Raw genomic sequence first — 17,116 nt, 5'->3', positions numbered from 1 at the left:
TCTTCCATCTTGTTCATGTCTTGCCTTATAGATCTGAAAATCCCATACTTCAATGCCATTGCCATACCTCTGACATATACTTTAAAAGCCTGCCAAAGTGTTGCTATAGTGGAGAGAGATCCAACGCTCTCTGCAAAATAATGATTTATGGTTTCTTGTAAATTAAGTGCAAATTCAGGATCTCATAAGGCATCTTGTTTAAATCTCCATGGGGGTTTGTTACAACCTCCAGTAGACCAAGATAGTGCCAACATAAGAGGAGAGTGATTGGAGAAGGTTCTTGGTTGAATTAAACACTCTACAATTTTCAATAATAGAGTCTCAGACACACACCACTGATCGATACATGAGTGCGTATCTTGCACCGATAAATAATAGGTATATCCCCTTTGTTCCTTATGTAATATTCTCCAGGCATTGACCAACCCCAGTTCGCATAATCCTTCCACCATTGCACAGGCTGCTTTCATCATGCCCCAAGGGTGTTGAGTAGATCTGTCTTTGACAACATCAAGTTTGGTGTTAAAATCCACACCCCAGATTATCTCTGTCATTGGAAACGCCACCATGTGTAATAACAACCCTTCCTAAAAACTAGGGTTGTCGGTATTGAGGCCATAACTGTTCAGTATCACCATCTCTTTTTACATAGATAACCATGTATTAACTCATGGCACCCAGCTGTGTCAGTTATGGACTGTGTACAATTAAACTGTAATGTTTTGTGAATCAATATCATGACACCCTTGGCTTTGGTTGAGTATGAAGTGTAATAGCTTTGTGTGCCCCAGCTTGGTGCTATATTTTGAGCATGCTGTTCCAACACGTGCATCTCCTGGAGGAGGAGCACATTAACTCCCCACCGACTAGCCTGCGATACCACCTTTCTGGCTTTCATATAATAACACAGACCTCAGATATTCCAACTCAGGATTTTAATGTGGACAGGTGTATCACGTGACCCCATCTTGCAATCGAATATAGCAAAATATCATGTAGCACCCTGTATGTTGTATGCAGCCATTCTTTGAAATGTTCCACCAAGTGTGCTTTAAGTGTTTCTTGCAACAACCCCCCATCCTTTCTCCCCTCCCTTACTGCCTACCCCCAACCAGCAATACTGAAACTACACACCCTATCCTTCCCCCAACATAAGTAACATTGCATTTGCAATAAGGGTAACTGCTTCCATCCGAGCCAGCTTCTTATTAAATCACAACAACATTTTAGGATTAGCTAATACACACAGGCAAAATATCCACTGTTACCATCTAATAAGATTATATGCCAATATGCATGACATACGCCATAGGCACTGACTTAGGTTTTGGGAGATCGAGATGTTGCCGCAGGTTCTGGCATCGGGACTTTGGCTTCAATAAACTTCACTGCTTCCTCTGGCACTGTGAAAAAGTACCATTTCCCAGAAAACTGAAAGGGCAATCTATCCGGGTATAACATAGCATATTGTAAATTGCAGTCGCCCAATAGCTCTTTTACTCCTAAGTATTGTCGTCTCCCCTGCTGAACAGCCACCAAGTAGTCTGGAAATATTCAAATTACTTGCGAGTCGAGGCGCAGCTCCTGTTTATCTCAAGCTAAGTTCAACCACAGATCTCTATCTCTGTAACTTAAGATCTTTGCAATTATTAGCCATGGGAAGTCTCCCGGTTTAGGCTTTGGGGTGAGGGCCCTATGAGCAAACAGAGGCGATAAAGCCAGGTTACCAAGCCATTGCCTGAGGAGGGCTTCACCGCCACCGGGACTCCCACTATTCGAACGCTGTTCCTACGTGAACAAGATTCTAGATCATCGCATTTCGATTTCATATATTTCATTTGCTTTACTAGTGTGTCAACAGTAGTTTGCAACTCATTCACCTTGTTTTCTGTTGTTCTGATTCTCTCCTCTGCTTCGTTTATGAGCAAAACTTCCTTGGCCAATTGTGCAGGTATAGCGGTGACATTCACAGAGATATCATCCAGCTTTTCATGTACTGCTGCGAATCCCTTTTGCATTGTATCTAGCATTTGTTGTAGATCAGAAGATGTTTGTGATATTGATGACTTCGGTGGGTTGACGGATTGCTGCTGGGGTTCTCCTGCCTATCTGGGAGTGGATTTAGCAAATCTATCCATGCTGCCAGTCTTTTTCCAGCCACCTGCACTTTGTGTCATGATATGTCATTACAAGACCAGGGCCTACTCGCCTCGTGCGCAATGCTCCCTGCCGATGAATCTCGATTCCTACACACTTCTGCCCCATCACATCCGCTAATTGTCTTGATTTGTGTAAGCGTGCAACTTATCCCACAGTAGAATATTCGCCTCTCCGCAGGGCACACCACATTGCAGTTTGACTCACCCCCTCTGGTGCACGTAGTTTTCAACAGCGCACTGGAATTTAGGAGCTTGTATCACACTATACAGATAATGGTGCAGTTCTGTCTCTCCTTAATCAGACATGAATCACTGACATTCTCCACGGTCATCCATATATTATTTTCACATAACTGAGGCGTTCAGATAATTCAAACCCTGGTTCTGCTTCACGTGGCACGAGTGCTACCTGCAGTATGCCCCGCCCCCGCTCAAACCACAGAAAGAGCTTTACACAGGGTGCATGAGCACATTTCCAAACACTTCTTAGTGTCTCTCCTACAGCCCCATCTCACCTGGTACACAACGGTTGCCACGCCCCCTCTTGCGGGGACCGCGTGACACCCGGGGTGCTAGATCACTGCACCGTCAGCAATCACAGCTACTTCTCCCGCCCTGAGGCCGCCACTGGTATAATATTTTCACTGGCGTCTCTTATCATCTAGCAAATTCCTCACACTCTGGCGCCAATCGAAAGGGGCAGACCACCCCCCTTCATTTCGGAAGGTCACAAATCCAGTATCCACTCTCGGGCCCGATCCTACGGCCTCAGTTGCGGTCCCTCCGTGGCTGCCCAACACAGCAGTACAGTGTCCCTGAACGCTGCACTCAGGCATCTCCAACTAGTTTCTCAGATCTCTGCTCTGTGGTGTCATCGGAAACCCCAAGTAAGCTTGCACATTGCTGCTTCCTCTACTCTTTAGCCAGGCGCGCTTCCAATCACTCTTTATGTGTCCTAAGAGGTGAATCCAACGCAGGATCCGCTGCCTCGGTACAGAGCTTTACAGCCAAGCGGCCATCTTGTTTGGCTGCTCCACAGCGCCCTCGGGCACAGACAACATGAAAATGTTTTTTATACTCGCATATATTGTGTGCAAAGATCTGATGAAAATGAGCTGAAAAATGCTTCTATGCAATATTAATGACCTGCATGGATTGGATTTTTTCATGTGCTACCCTACAAAACCCATTGCAAACTAGTGCTTTTTACCCAATTTTTCCTCACAAAGTTTGTTGAAAATGCACGATTTTTACCCAATATTTCAAACGATTTCTTGCAGCATAACCCACTCTTTTCTTGGTACGGGCTCCCTTGCTAAGCTTGGCCGTGCCCACATATTCGGGGGAAACATTTATGCCCCTGCAGTTGAGAAATTCCCCAGCGGGCACTGTACTTTCCTGGTCCAGTGAGAGCGTCTCTGCTCTCTCTTCCAGTGCTCTAAGATTGATTCTGGGTTCCCGGATGGAATTCTCTAGTGAGACCGGCCTAGGGGACTGAGCCCAACAACAGCGTTGGTCCCATTTGGGTGCTTTCGGTGTGCAAGGCCTATAACTCTGCCGGTAGCTCCCCATTTCTATGGCAACACATGTCAGAAGAAGCCAGCATGCTTTTCTGTCTGCAATTCGCCTGTCACACCAAAAGGCGGCAGCAGCATGAAGTTGTCAGTTCCAGAGGCCCGGATCTTTCTGTGTGCGCATGCGGGCCACTGAGAAGGGGGCCCGATGAGTAACTGGCACCACTTGCGGGCACCGTGAGGTCTCCCCTGGTGTTTTCTTCCAAAAAGCTGACAGTGGAGCAGGGGGTGGTCTGAGAAACTGGCAAAAGTGGGCAGTGTGAGAATCTGACAGGCAGTGTAAGAATGTTCCATTGGTAAGCAGGGTGAAAAGTAGGCACTGTCGGACAATATCGCAAGTACGGTCTGCAGAGTAGGCTGAGAAGCTGTCACCGGCCATTATCCCCTCGGCTCCCCCGGGAACAGGGTGGCAATTGAAAGAAGGAAGGAGGCGACGGAGTCGGAGCGGTAAAGGCAGCTGGGACTGCTCTTGAGGCAGCCGTCAACACAGCCCCAACTCCCCCGCGCAGAAACCCAGAAAAATGCACTTAGGGCAGCCCGGAGACAGAGCTCGAAACCCAAGGAGGATAGCTTTAGAAAATGGAGGTTATTCTTTGGCACCCGTTGTCCAAAGCTTTGTAATCACAAACTGGTGCCAGTTGTTCTTCAGGGCTGGAAATTAGATTGGTTGGCAATTGTGTGGGTGCCAGTCATTTAGGTGGTCATATATGGAAAATGATCTTGATTAACTGAAGGGAATTCCTAAGCAGCAACTTAGAGCAGAATGCCACCCTAGACTGACATGTGAGATGTTTAGTTTGGGTTGTCAAAATGATGTCGTCTGAGCCAGCTATATTGTTCTATGTCATGAAAGGGGGGATTTTAAGGCATAAAAACAAAGAACCGGTGGCATTTGTATCCCTAAGCAGAAACCTTTTGGAAAGAGCAGATACTAAAATACATTGATCTGGTGCAATAGCCGACAACATAAAAAAAGAACAAGGTTCAAAGATACAATTTATCTAAGGAGGAAACATGTAACAAAAGAATACACAAAACTGTTATCCCGTATTTAAATAAACACACACATATGTGCACAGCTTCCCAGATAGAAGTTTAAGAAACTGCACATGTTGTTTAGATTCAACACAATAGAAGTGCTAGACCCTAGAAACTCAACCAACACTTAAAGATAAATTCTGTAGATGAGCAAGTTGAAATGAACGTGGAAACTCTTGAGCACTTAATAGCAGAATGTTACAAAGCGGGTGCCTTACATTCTGAAGTGCTTTCTTTCAAGGGATTGTTTAGAAATTGATTCATTTTGGGAGGTAATTTCAAATGTGGAACACATTTCTTTAATTTTGGCAGTTTTTCATCTTTGGAAGCAAATCAACCTTTTAACTTCTAATATTATTTAAGAAACGGTGTATTTATGATTAGAATGTATTGTGATTTTGATATTTTAAATAACCTTTGGAATAGTAAGTGAGAAGTGATATGTGTACAGCATTAATTTTTATTGGTAAGTAAAGTGATCACCAAGTGATTATTTATGTAATCGTGAGCAGTACAGTGTGGAAAGTTTTGTTTAAACCAAAATCATACTTTAAAAATATATACAAATACACATCTATGAATCCAGCTAGTTAATCAGTCCTTTCTTGACTACTGCCATATCAGGCACAATTCTGATGGCTTTGTAAGTTTCTCCGTAAAGTAGTAATTCCACAATGTAATGGTAAGTGAGCAAGAGTTTTTCTCTGAAGTTATCTAAAAGAATCTTGTCATTTGCATCTGAACAGAGTCTATCAGAGCACATTTGAAGGGTTATGCCATCCTCTGTGATGCATGTAACTGCTGTTCTTACAGTAGTCCTTGCACTGTGTGCTGTGACAGGGTTATGTACACGCTATTGGTTATTTTTTATGCATCCTTAAAGTCTCTTCCAAGCACTGAAGAGGTCTGTTGGGAGACAACAGCAGGGGATAGGAGAGAGCGGGAAGGTGGGATCAAGAGAACGAAGGAAAGAACCCTACAACTTGTCTCAGGAGGATAGCTCAGGGGCAACGTGCTCGACTTGGAAGCAAGACGACACAGAGCACCATAGGTTCGATCCCCGGGTCTGGGCTTAGAAACCTCTGGGTATTAAGTGTGTTATAAATAACCAATCATATATCATAGGCGGCAAGGAAAGGACAAGAGAGGGAAGAAGGTACGTGTCATACAAAGTGGGTAACACACTTCCCGCTCATCTTTCTCAAAGCTCCGGCTGGCCCCAAACCCTACAATCATCATCAACATACAATGTAAGGATCAATTGCCCAATTCTCAATGACACCTTAGACCAAGTGCTTAACTCGAAGAAACACAGGTTCTACAAATGGAAAAAACAAAGTCGAAATGTTGATGAAAATCCCAGAAAAAAACCTTTTAGTCTATCCCTTTTGTTGTAAATTACCCTTCAGGTGCAAAGCAATACAAAAAGCAGACTTGTATTTAATGTGTTCCTCATTTGTGGCCCCGCCTGGGGTTAGCCCCAAGTATGGTGCATTATTAATAGCGCATTTTCTGTGCGAGGGATGAAATTTCAATGAAATTCGATTTTTTTTCACGCCGATTTTACGAATGCAATATTTGTTTGGTGGCCATTTTGAGATGGATAGGAAAAGCATGATGCGGTACAGGGGCTTCCAAGTAGTCCTCAGGAGCGAAATCCATTTCATGTGTTCATAGAAAACACATTTCGTGGTAATCCAGAAAACCTGGTGTGCATAGGGCTGTGGAGGACCAAACTTGGAGACCCCAGTTATTGGGTGAAAGTGACAATTGGAAAAAAGAAGTCTAGTGGTGTGATGATGGCGCTCTTACTTGACTGCAGCACATGGATGTACAGATACAAGACACTGCCACCCAATCAGATCCTGCTATATCATGCGAAGCACCAGCAGGCAAATTGACATGCAGAGGTCAAAGGGATACATCTGTGTGCCCAAGGGCAGACTAAGCCACTCACCTTAAGCTCGCGATCCCTCATCTCACCCAACTGGCTCGCGTGCCACCGGTACGATAGGTAAAGGCTCCTCCCCGCCCTGCAGGTACTGGCAGGCAGCCTAATGCACTGGGAGAACATTCAAGCCATCAGATGTCTCAGCCGGTCAAAGCCTCCACATATCTCATGCTGTACATCCCGCCAATCACAAGCAATTGCGGTTACCTCCACCCCACACATGCTAGAAAGGGGTGCAGAGGCTACTTCTGACACAAACGCCCTTTTCAGCACACCCCAAACGTGCCGGTACATGGTCTCTATTTTAGTCACCCCCTTTTCTGAGCAGACTCCAGATTGGTGAAACAGCCATTGACCGACAGGCTATTACACCAATCTGTTTCTTAGTTCACCATTCTACAATCCCTCACTGTCTTTTCAAGACTATTTATGTGCAACTATGTAACCATTGCAATGTATTATTTACCTCTGTAAGAACAGCGTCTAAATGCCTCAGGGTTGGGTGTTCTATATAAATTGCAAAATAAATTCATATATACATACATTTATAGCAGAGATAAAGATGATCTAGATGACAAGTGGGAGCAGGGGGTGCACATGCCACCTTCTGCTCTTGCTTAAAATATGTATTCCTTCATTCAGTAGTCTTTTAGGCACAGTGCGGGTACACACATATATGTTGCCCCCTCTACCCATGAAATGGGGACAGATTTCATGCTTTTAATGCTTATATGGCTCTCCCTGGGGGTCTCCTGCTGGGTTCCTAACATGCCCGGATCCAGCTTTTTGAGGTAGGCAGACTGCATAGTGAAGAAGGGCTTATATATGATGAGGACCTGTTTAAATAGATCATGGGCTCCAATGATCATGTAGCCGGCGTTGTGATGAGTGGCCCAAAGAGGGGTTGGGAAGAATTTGGGGAGACTTCAAGTGTGGCAGTCTTGCAATCAGAATTGGGAAGTCGAGCCCACAATCAGGTTCAGGGAGATAGGATTGTGCATTTACGGGTGGCTTCCTGGGATAGATTTCTGGGGGAATTGACAATAGTGGGTGTCCACTTTGTGGGGGTTTGAGCCTTGGAAAGTTGGAGGACATCAAAGTCGGTCAGGGAGGCAGGTAGGAATTTGATGGTGGAGAAGCATTGCAAAGCAAAGATACTGCTCCATATGTGTGTCTGATTGGGAGGTCTTACATTGACTCCATGCGAGCACAACTGGACCATACTGAACCCGGGCCAGGCAGTGCATCTGTAAAGGTGCTACTAATGCTTCTGGACTTTCGGAAGCGCAGGCCTGTTGCTTAATCGCCAGATTTATTTGTAGGTCAATCGACCGAACCATACCAGGGACAATTCAAACACCTACCCTTAGTGCCTTGAAGCCATGCTGTCCTGTGACAGCAATACATGCCCAATAGGCACTGTACAGTAATGTATGCTGTACTCTGGGGGACATGGAACTAAACAACTTAAGCCCTCGAGGAACTCCTCTTTTTGATGGTAAGAATCGTGCGCAGGGCTGGACAGGCCTATAAGGAACTCTGGAGATTTCCCGGTAGGCCTCTGCTCCCTGGGCCTCTTTTATGTGGTTACCTATTTTATTTCCACATGTTCTCATAGGAAAGGGGTTGGGCTTGCTGAAAATGTGTAATATGGGGCCAAATTGAACATTATTTACAGGGCCTCTTTTGGCTCCCAGTCCACCCCTGATCTTACGGCTGTAATTAAACTATTCTTTCAGGGATAAGTGCTAAAGAACACACCCAACAGGGCCACACCACCACTTATACATGTAAGAGAGCCAAAGAAACACAAAACTGCACAAGGAAGAAATTGTCTGCTTTACAATAATTTATACAAAAATAATATAAATTGTATCACCAGTTAAATACGTGATTGAACGAGTGGCCTTGGAAAGGTGTGCACAGCGCAAAACAATGTCTGTTACAAGTATTGTTTAGACTCTCCTAAACAACAAGAAAGAGACACAAAAAAGAGCGAACACAGAAAATAAAGAATTTTGATAAACTAAACAAAATATTGATTGAATCCAAAAAGTATTGACTTTTGAGTAACCTTAAAGAGATAAGACACCATGCTTCATGGCAGACTCCAGCGAGGACTGGGTATCGAACTCGTGCTGCTCAGTGTAGTCTTGTTATTTGTTTCATTTATTGATCGCTTGTTAGGCACTTATACAGCAAGTAGATGCTGTTTCAAAGAGCCCACAGGGCAAAGGGAGAGAACAAGGGAGTGATACATATTGAATATACAACAGAGGAGGGGAAAGGAAAAAAGGACAACCCTACTATGCCTTGTGAGTATTCGGAACGTGCAAGTGCAGCAAGGAAGAGGGCAAAGGGGGTAGGTGCTGGAGTGTCCATTGCTCGTGAGTGAGCAACAGATGACGTGCATGGGGAGATAAGGGCTACATGGCCTGGAGCCGTGTTGGGTGTAAGTGCGAGCCGCCACGGTGGAGGGAGTGCCAAGGCAAGTGCTGAGAGTAGACTGAAGCTGGGTGATTGGGTGTGGGAGGTCAGGTTCCCCTGGGGATGCATAAGGGCCCAGGACACCAATAACAGCAACTGTTTGTTTAGCAGAGTAGAGGAGATGGGAAGGAGGAGGTAAAGAGGAAGGTCTTGAGGAGCTTCCGGAATCTAAGGAAGTCCTGCTCAAAGCGCAGAGGGAAGGGGAGGCTGTTCCAAAGTAGGGAGCCAGCTGAGGAAAGTGATCGCCCTCCTGCCCTCTGTTTAACAAAGTGCTTTACACACAAAGAGTTGGTGCCAGATGAACGTAGAGGTCGAGAGGGAGAGTATTTAGTGAGATAAAGTTGAAGATAGCAAGGTCCCCGGGCCCAGACAGTCTTGTGGATGATGCAAAGGGATTTGAATTTGATCAGTGTAGCAACCAGGAACAAGTGAAGACTTTTTAGGGCAGGAGAGATGCGGTCCCTGGGCTTAAGGCCAAGGATAAGTCTCACTGCCTTATTCTGGATAAGCTGGAGAGGTCGCAGAGTGGAAGAAGATAGATTCAGGAGGAGACTATTGCAATAGTCAAGCCTAGAGAGAACCAGGGCTCGGGTAACGTTGAGCCTCTAGGGGAAAGTGAGAAAAGGGAGAATTCCTTTGAGAATGAATAGCTGAAAGTGGGACTTCTTGGCAATGTCCTGAGTGTGAGGGAGGAAGGAGAAAGAGGAGTCGAAGATGACTCCCAGGTGTCTGGCTTCAGTTGAAGGAGCAGGGGCAGAGCCCATGGAGGAAGGCCTGAGTGAAGGGACGAAGGATGGAGGAGGGGGCCAGATGGGAAGGTTCTAAGTTTTACAGGCTTTGAGGCAGAGATCGTTGGAAGTGCACCACAACTGAATGACAGTTAGGCACACAGGGATGATGGATGCAAAGGAAGTTTGAGAAAGAGTTGAGTGTCGTCTGCATAACACTGGAAGTTGGGGGGAAAGGAGGAGATGAGGTGTGCCAGCAGAGCAACATAGATGTTAAAGAGCCAAGGGGAGAGGATAGAACCTTGGGGGACACCACGGGTGGAGAAGGAAGTAGGAGAGGAGAAGGTGCCCGGGATGACTTGGGATGAGCTGTCAGATAAGAAGGATTTTAGCCAGTCCAGTGCCCGATCCAAGATACCAAGGGTATCGTGGAGTCTTTGTATGAAGATGGAATGGTTGACCGTGTCGAATGCAGAGGCGAAATTGAGTAGGATGAGGACAGCTGGGGAGTTGGAGTCCAGAGATGCAAGCACTTCTTCCCGGGTGTTCAGAAGAGCAGTTTCCGTGTTTCAAAGACAAGCACATTACCCCTAAGCTCCACTCTTTAATAAACTTGCATCATGATCCCAATGTGATCTTATACAAGTGTGAGCGCTAGGGAAAGGGCATACAATAACTTACATATGGTACACTGAACAGACTTCTTTCACCCTTGCAGCATCCAAAGACATCCCAAGATTTTAACAAGACCTATGCAGAGAACAGTGCATCAGACACATTTTTCTTTGTATCAATAAGCATGGGAGGGACTGGAGGTGGATGGATTGGGATTGGTCCTGGAAGAAGGATGTTATCCATATCAGAGCCAGTCTGGACAATCCCATGTCCACTCTGGCCAGCAATGACTTGCGTCCCGGGGCTTGTAGTGACTGCTGTAGATACAGGGCTGGTGCAAGGAATTTTGCAACCCTATACAAAGTGTCAGATTGGTGCTCCCCACTCCACGTCCTATCCCATCTCAACCAACCGTGCCCATTTTGTTACCGTTTGCTGCAACCTCCTGGCCCCACTTATAGGGTTGTTGTGAACAGACCCAGAAAAAGTGAGCATTTAGGCCAAGTTGTAGACACTGACAAACATAAGGACGGTCTGCAAATGCAGCGACCCTGAACAGTGACACGCTCATTAGAAAGGTTACTATCACTCAATGGATCATCATTCGTGCCAGGCATCTTGAAAAAGGGCTTTATATCATGTAATAAAATACATGCCTTTAAGCACTTGAGCAGTGGCATAGAATGGATTTGCTTCTGCAGACGCAATAACTTGAATATTTTAAGGCAGGATGCTGCTCTACACCTCTGCCTCCTTTCGAACCCCCTCCCCCTTAGTTGACTACACCCTGGCAAGACCCGGCTCATAGTTTCATTTGCAGAGGGTGACTCACAGTATTCCTACCTAAGCCCACTCTCTGTGCCTTTACAGCCTAGTTTTGGGCAGAGCAACAAACCACATAGCAACTCCTTGTGAAAAGGTTTATTTAAATGTGAGTGTTATTTAAATGATTAGGTCTCCATGAAGAAAGACAAAAAGGCCCTAGCAGAGAACAACCGATACGAGACCACAAAACTAAGGAAGATGGGGGTGGGGCAAGCAAACCACAGAAAGCCTAATTTTCATTCCCCAGGTACAGTAAAACATGAAATAACATCCATGTACAGTACAGCCCTGCTTTTTGATGTATGTTTTCAACTGCATAGTCACTACCACATGAACATTAACAGTGTGATAACTAAGCTGTGCTCTCCAGTCGCATCTCACTCCCCTGCACTAGAGGCTAACCTTAGCCAGGGAAGGACTGGACCATGAAACTGTCTCGGCCACCAATGAAAAGTGGCCCACAGTTGCAAATGACTATTCATTCCTGTTGTGACACTGTTCGAATAGTAACCAAGGTGGAGTTTTTTGATAAAGTGTGATGCAAATTGTGCATTTTAAAGAATATTTATTCAGCACTGGTCAAAACTACTAGCTGCAGAGTTAACTCCTCAAACTGGGCCTAATTGGCCAAAAAAGAGGCCCACTGTGACCAAAAAAACTGGCCCACACCAGCATTTTATGTTTTTGGTTCGGCCATCGGCCTGCTGCCCTATGGGGCAGTCCGAGCCTGACCTTAGTCAAAGAACTTTTAGCTTTCGCCCCTGTGTCCTCCCTTCCGGAAAACATATCCCTAAGTGTCCCTGCTAAACCAATAGACCCTTACCTGCACCCAGGAGCCGGTTACTTCCATTCGGCATCCATCAACACTACAGGATTCCTATCTGCCTCTCCCGCTATCCTACTAATGTCCCTGCTCGCTCTTTTCTTGCAGAGGCACATGCAGTGAGGACTACAATATAGTGGAAGGGCGCTATACGAAACCGAATAGACGGCTTTGAAAATGTTGTGCTGCTACTGTACTTGTGGGAAATGTGTCCTTAAGATGCAGTTCTATCGAAAACGAAGGTGACTAAAAACAAGCAGAGGCACAGTAATACCAAGTATTTGCTGCCCAACATGAGACTCTTGCTGGGTTGCACCCTTCTTCAGGCTCACACTTAATGCTACAATGCCCCCTCCTCTCTCATCTGGATTCTGGGGGACTGAGTCACTCCTCTAAAAACAATGGGGGGGACAATGTACACTGATGTGCATCCTCAACTCGTGCCCCTTCAGCGCGCGGCCTGTGCATCACAAAGTGGCCGAAAGACCAGTGAAATAGCGCATCGCTATGCATCAACGGTCCCTTGTGAACCTCTCCTACCATGCTAAGACCCCTTGTAAGTAACAAGAGAAAAGGGTCCTGCTCCAATCCATTTAGTAATACCTTTTACCGCTCACACCATCATAAAGCATTCCTTGGGTAGCACTTGCCCATTCGTAAAGAGCTACCAAGGAACAGCTAACTTTTCCTTTTGTGTGGTGCGGGCGGTGATCAGTTCCAATGTCAGTGGTCTGTGAATGCTGGAATCTGCGATGTCTTCCACAATTCCTGGTGGTACTGTCCATTTGGGACCCACCACCTATTGGGAGATTTATTTTACTAGTGCAAAGAAATATAGCGTGGACCAGTTTTGGGGCATGGCGTGCTGAGTTGTTCAGGGCAACATGTGCATGGGGGGGCATTAACGTTACCTGGGGGCAGTGGAGCTGTCAGAGTCCCTTGTCTCCTCCCCACACTTGTAGGATCTGAATGACACAAGGTCTAGTAAGATTGTTGTTTTGTCCTCCTTTGCCCCCCCTCCTTGTCTTGTCACGCATAGAAACACTTGTGTGCAGGTGCGTTATAAATGACTTATCATATCATATCATGTCTCGGAGCTTAGTTGCTATAGGGGAGTGGTCTAATATCACTGGTGCTAGTATCTGGGCATCTGAAAGGGAGGTCATAGCGAATTAGGATCAGACCTCCATTTTCTTGCCCACTGCTGGGCTGTTGAAGGCTTGAGCTCACCATTTCGCTCCCATTTTTAGTGAATCTTGATAATTAAGGTGCATTGCTTGAAGAAGGAGGATATCAGCTGAGGTTTTCGTCAGATAGGAGACTATTTTGGTCCTCTTGATGGGGTGATTAACCCCTCTGTCATTCCATGAGAATATGAAGTGAGATATGATATGATAGGTTATTTATAACGTGCTTAATACCCAGCGGTTTCTAAGCACGTACCCGGGGATCGAAACTTTGTTGGTCCGTGTCGTCTTGCTTTCAAGGCGAGCATGTTGCCGCTGAGCTATCTTCCCGAGGTCACTAGTCTTGATGAAGGTTACAGCATAAGTTATTATCCATTGATATGTGAGCACCAGATGATAGTTTTCAGTCTTCTGGTGAAGGTTGCCTCCAATGAGCCGTGCACTTGCCTGCATTAGGTTTTGTAAATATATCCGGGATTCGCCTTGCTGTTTCAGGACTTCTCCATTGTTGGAGAGCTGGGTGAGATGGGTCTCCTCTGTACAACATCTCATGTAGATATTTATGGGCTTCTTCTGGGGATCTTGCCAAACGTGTCTGTTTTCTATTTGGCATTTAAGAGAGACTGGTGGAAAGCCCCAAGAATACCGTATTTTGAGCTTAATCAATTCTCACTTAATGTCCAAGAGTTTACTTCTTTTGTCAATTATTCCCGGGGCTAGATCCTGATAGTATCCATTTTGTGTTCTTTTGGCAATTTCATAATTTTGTCTTTGACGGCTAACCTCAGGAATCATATTATTATGGGTTTCGGGGCTTTACTGTGATCTGTTCATGGTCTCAAGGCCCAGTGGGCTCGATCTGTGTCCTATGAGTCTTGAATGTCCATCTGCAATGGAGAGGCCAGGAGTTTCAGCACAAGTGTTTTCATCTCAATTCCTTTGATTCCCTCTGGTACCCCGAGGATTTTTATGTTGTTCCTTCTGTCTCTAGATTCCTGATCATACATCCTTTCCATGAATGCTACCATTTGTATGATGAGCAGTGTGTCCCCCTTCTTTTCATTATATGCATTTTATCCTTCAAAGTAGAAATGCAGACTCCTGCTTCGTTCAGTCTGATGTGCATTGTTCCAAAGTCGTTACGAATTTCCAGCAATTCACTTTTAATTGAGGAGATGTCATTTGCCATAGATTGCAGAAATTAATACACCTCTCGTGGGGTTTGGGTCCCTGTGAGTCATGGTGGAGTTTCCCAATGTATCAGACAATTCGTCATCTGAGAGGTGTTTCTTTGTGGGTTTCTTCTGTGCTGCCTTCTGTTTAGTTGCTGAGGGCTCCATATGGATTTCAGTCTGTAACTCTGTGTCAGGCAAAGACCCTGTGCTTCTGTGCATTGAAGCTATTTATATTTTATCCAAATCTTCGGGCCATGAGTTTGATATTGATGAGAGACTTTGGGTTATGAGGGTGATAAACTCAAAAGCACACGCGGTAGGTTTACTAGCCGCAGTGCAGGTCCTTGAGACATTTGTTGATCGCCTAACAAGAAATGTTAGGCGGCAAGCATTCAGTCATTGCACCTCATTCTATGCCTCACTACGTGTGTCTAAGAGGGCTGATGCCGAGTACGGACAATGCCTCGTTGCATCGCCGTACATGCTGGGTCGGAGTTGAGATTGCATGCTCTTGCTGCCAGGGGCGCAGAGTCCGCGTGCACCCCCGGGAAACACTATTTTCATGAAAGTCCCTATTCGAATAGGACATTTCTGCATTTTTGTCGCTGTTCCCCCCACCCTCCGGTGAGAAAACCAAAAGTCGGTGGCCCTGCTTTCTGCAAAGCCGCTGCAGTAATGATTGCTTGCAGACGCCACCTTGATATTGCACCCGCAGGATCTAGTGTTCCCCTGCTACATGTTACACCCAGTATGAATCCCTTTGCCGAGGTATAAGGGGAAGAATCCCATAATTTAGTTGGAGCCTCCAGAGTTGCGTCCGATTCACTCCGGTGCTCAACAGTGCCCCCGATTGCTATATTTTTAATTTATATTGTTTCAGAACTATCTAAGGCTAGATGATAGTCTCTCAAAGGTTTCTTCTTCTTTTCTTCCCTTCCAACACACTTCCTCCTCCCTCGCCCCCTTCCATTCATTTCCCCCCATCTGATCTTCCTACTTCCGCTCATGCCCGGAATCTAGGAATCTACTTTGACTCTTTCCTTTACTTACCACATTTCCCATCCTACTCGCTCATGTCGGTGTCACCTCTTTAATATCGTAATTTCTGTTCCTCTCTCACTTTCCATGCTACCAGACTCTTAATCTCTCATCTTTTCTCGCCTTTTCTACTGTTCTTCCCTCTTTTTCGGTCTCCCCTCTTCCCATCTCGCCCCCCTTACATCCCTCTATGACTCTGCCATCCGCACCCTCTGTCTTCTCTCGCCCCAGGATTCCATCTCCAATTCACTTTCCAACCTAAGCTGGCTTCCCTTCCACTCCCAACTTAAATTCTGCTTCCTTTGTCTCGTTTTTAAATCTCTTCATGACCTTGCCCCTCCTTACCTCTCCTCTCTTCTCTCCTTCTATGCCCCCTCTCGCTCCCTATCCTCTCTGATCTCTTTTTACTCTCTGTTCCCCCACCTCCTTGTGCCTCTTCTCGTTTCTGCTCCTTCCAGCTCCTTGCCCCCCTACACTGAAATTCCCTTCCTTTCACTATCCGCTCCATGTCCACCTATTCGTCCTTCTGTTCCTCCTTAAAATCACTCCTTCTTCACCCACCTCCCTGACTTCTCTCCCCTTCCTCCTCTTCTTTCTCCTCCCCACTCATCTTCCTGTTCCTTTATCGTTTCCTGTCTCCCCTATGATCTCCACCCTCCCTACTACTCTCTCTACTCCCTTTTCCCTTTCCCTTTTCTCCTTCCCATACCTCTCCTCTTCTCTTCCTTCCCAAATGCAAATTGTTCGACATACTGTTTTTCTGGTTTGATTCATGTATATTTTATTGCTTCTATGTTCCATGTTTGATGTTTTTCTTGTTGTTAAACTGTAAAGCGCTTTGGAGAAAAGCGCAACATTAACTATAAAATACAAATACAAAAGTAAACAATGGTCCTGATGAAGGTGCAGTACCGGTACAGAGGTCAGACAGAGAAACATGCACGCTGACCACTTAACATTGACACAAAAATGGATTATACTCTGAGTGGACACAGTAATTCATTGGCCGCTTTGAGAACATTCACATCATGTATGGAAGCATACCTACACTGTAGAATGAATGAGAGAAGACTGCGTGTGGGAGTGTGTGAATGATGGAGCGAAGTTGAAATGTCTCTATTCTCAAAAACGGTTCTGAGTCACAGGTAGGGATATACAGACCTCTTGCTCTGTGAACATACACTTCTATCTACAAAAAGAAAGTCCAGCGTTCCACAGGTGTCACTAAACACTCTTCCCACATCAAAAGTGGAAACACAATATCACAAAATTTTATTAAGATTCAATACATTTCATCATAAAAATGATCTTAGTACATAAAACATATACATTATATTAAAACCACACAAGTAGAAAACACCGTAAGTGAGTATTGTTGCAGTGAATTCATTAGGATCATACACTGTGTGTACATGTCACACTCTGATTCCTATGCCGCACCACTCATGGCCTATTTCCTGTAGGTGCAATACCAACAAACCGACTTGTACAAGTTTCTGTCCTTGATATACAATAA

General features: G+C 45.4%; 1 protein-coding gene across 3 annotated transcripts in view; it reads right to left on the bottom strand.

The window, feature by feature from the left end:
• The window catches only part of RGS19 (regulator of G protein signaling 19), a 395,346-nt gene that overhangs the window by 223,998 nt on the left and 154,232 nt on the right, over positions 1-17,116 (bottom strand). For 2 of the 3 annotated variants that reach the window (XM_069650836.1, XM_069650837.1), the window contains exon 2: positions 6,729-6,833. The exons of the other annotated variant lie outside the window; for it this stretch is intronic. In XM_069650836.1, the coding sequence (XP_069506937.1) occupies positions 6,729-6,833 (105 nt within the window). The remainder of the gene's footprint in view (positions 1-6,728; positions 6,834-17,116) is intronic. 3 annotated transcript variants of the gene reach the window in all.

This window comes from Ambystoma mexicanum, chromosome 3p (genome assembly GCF_040938575.1).
Source record: "Ambystoma mexicanum isolate Mex_15411 chromosome 3p, UKY_AmexF1_1, whole genome shotgun sequence".
NCBI classification, from domain to species: Eukaryota; Metazoa; Chordata; class Amphibia; order Caudata; family Ambystomatidae; genus Ambystoma; species Ambystoma mexicanum.
The sequence above is the reverse complement of the archived record's forward strand: the minus strand, read 5'-3'. Positions and strand labels throughout refer to the sequence as shown.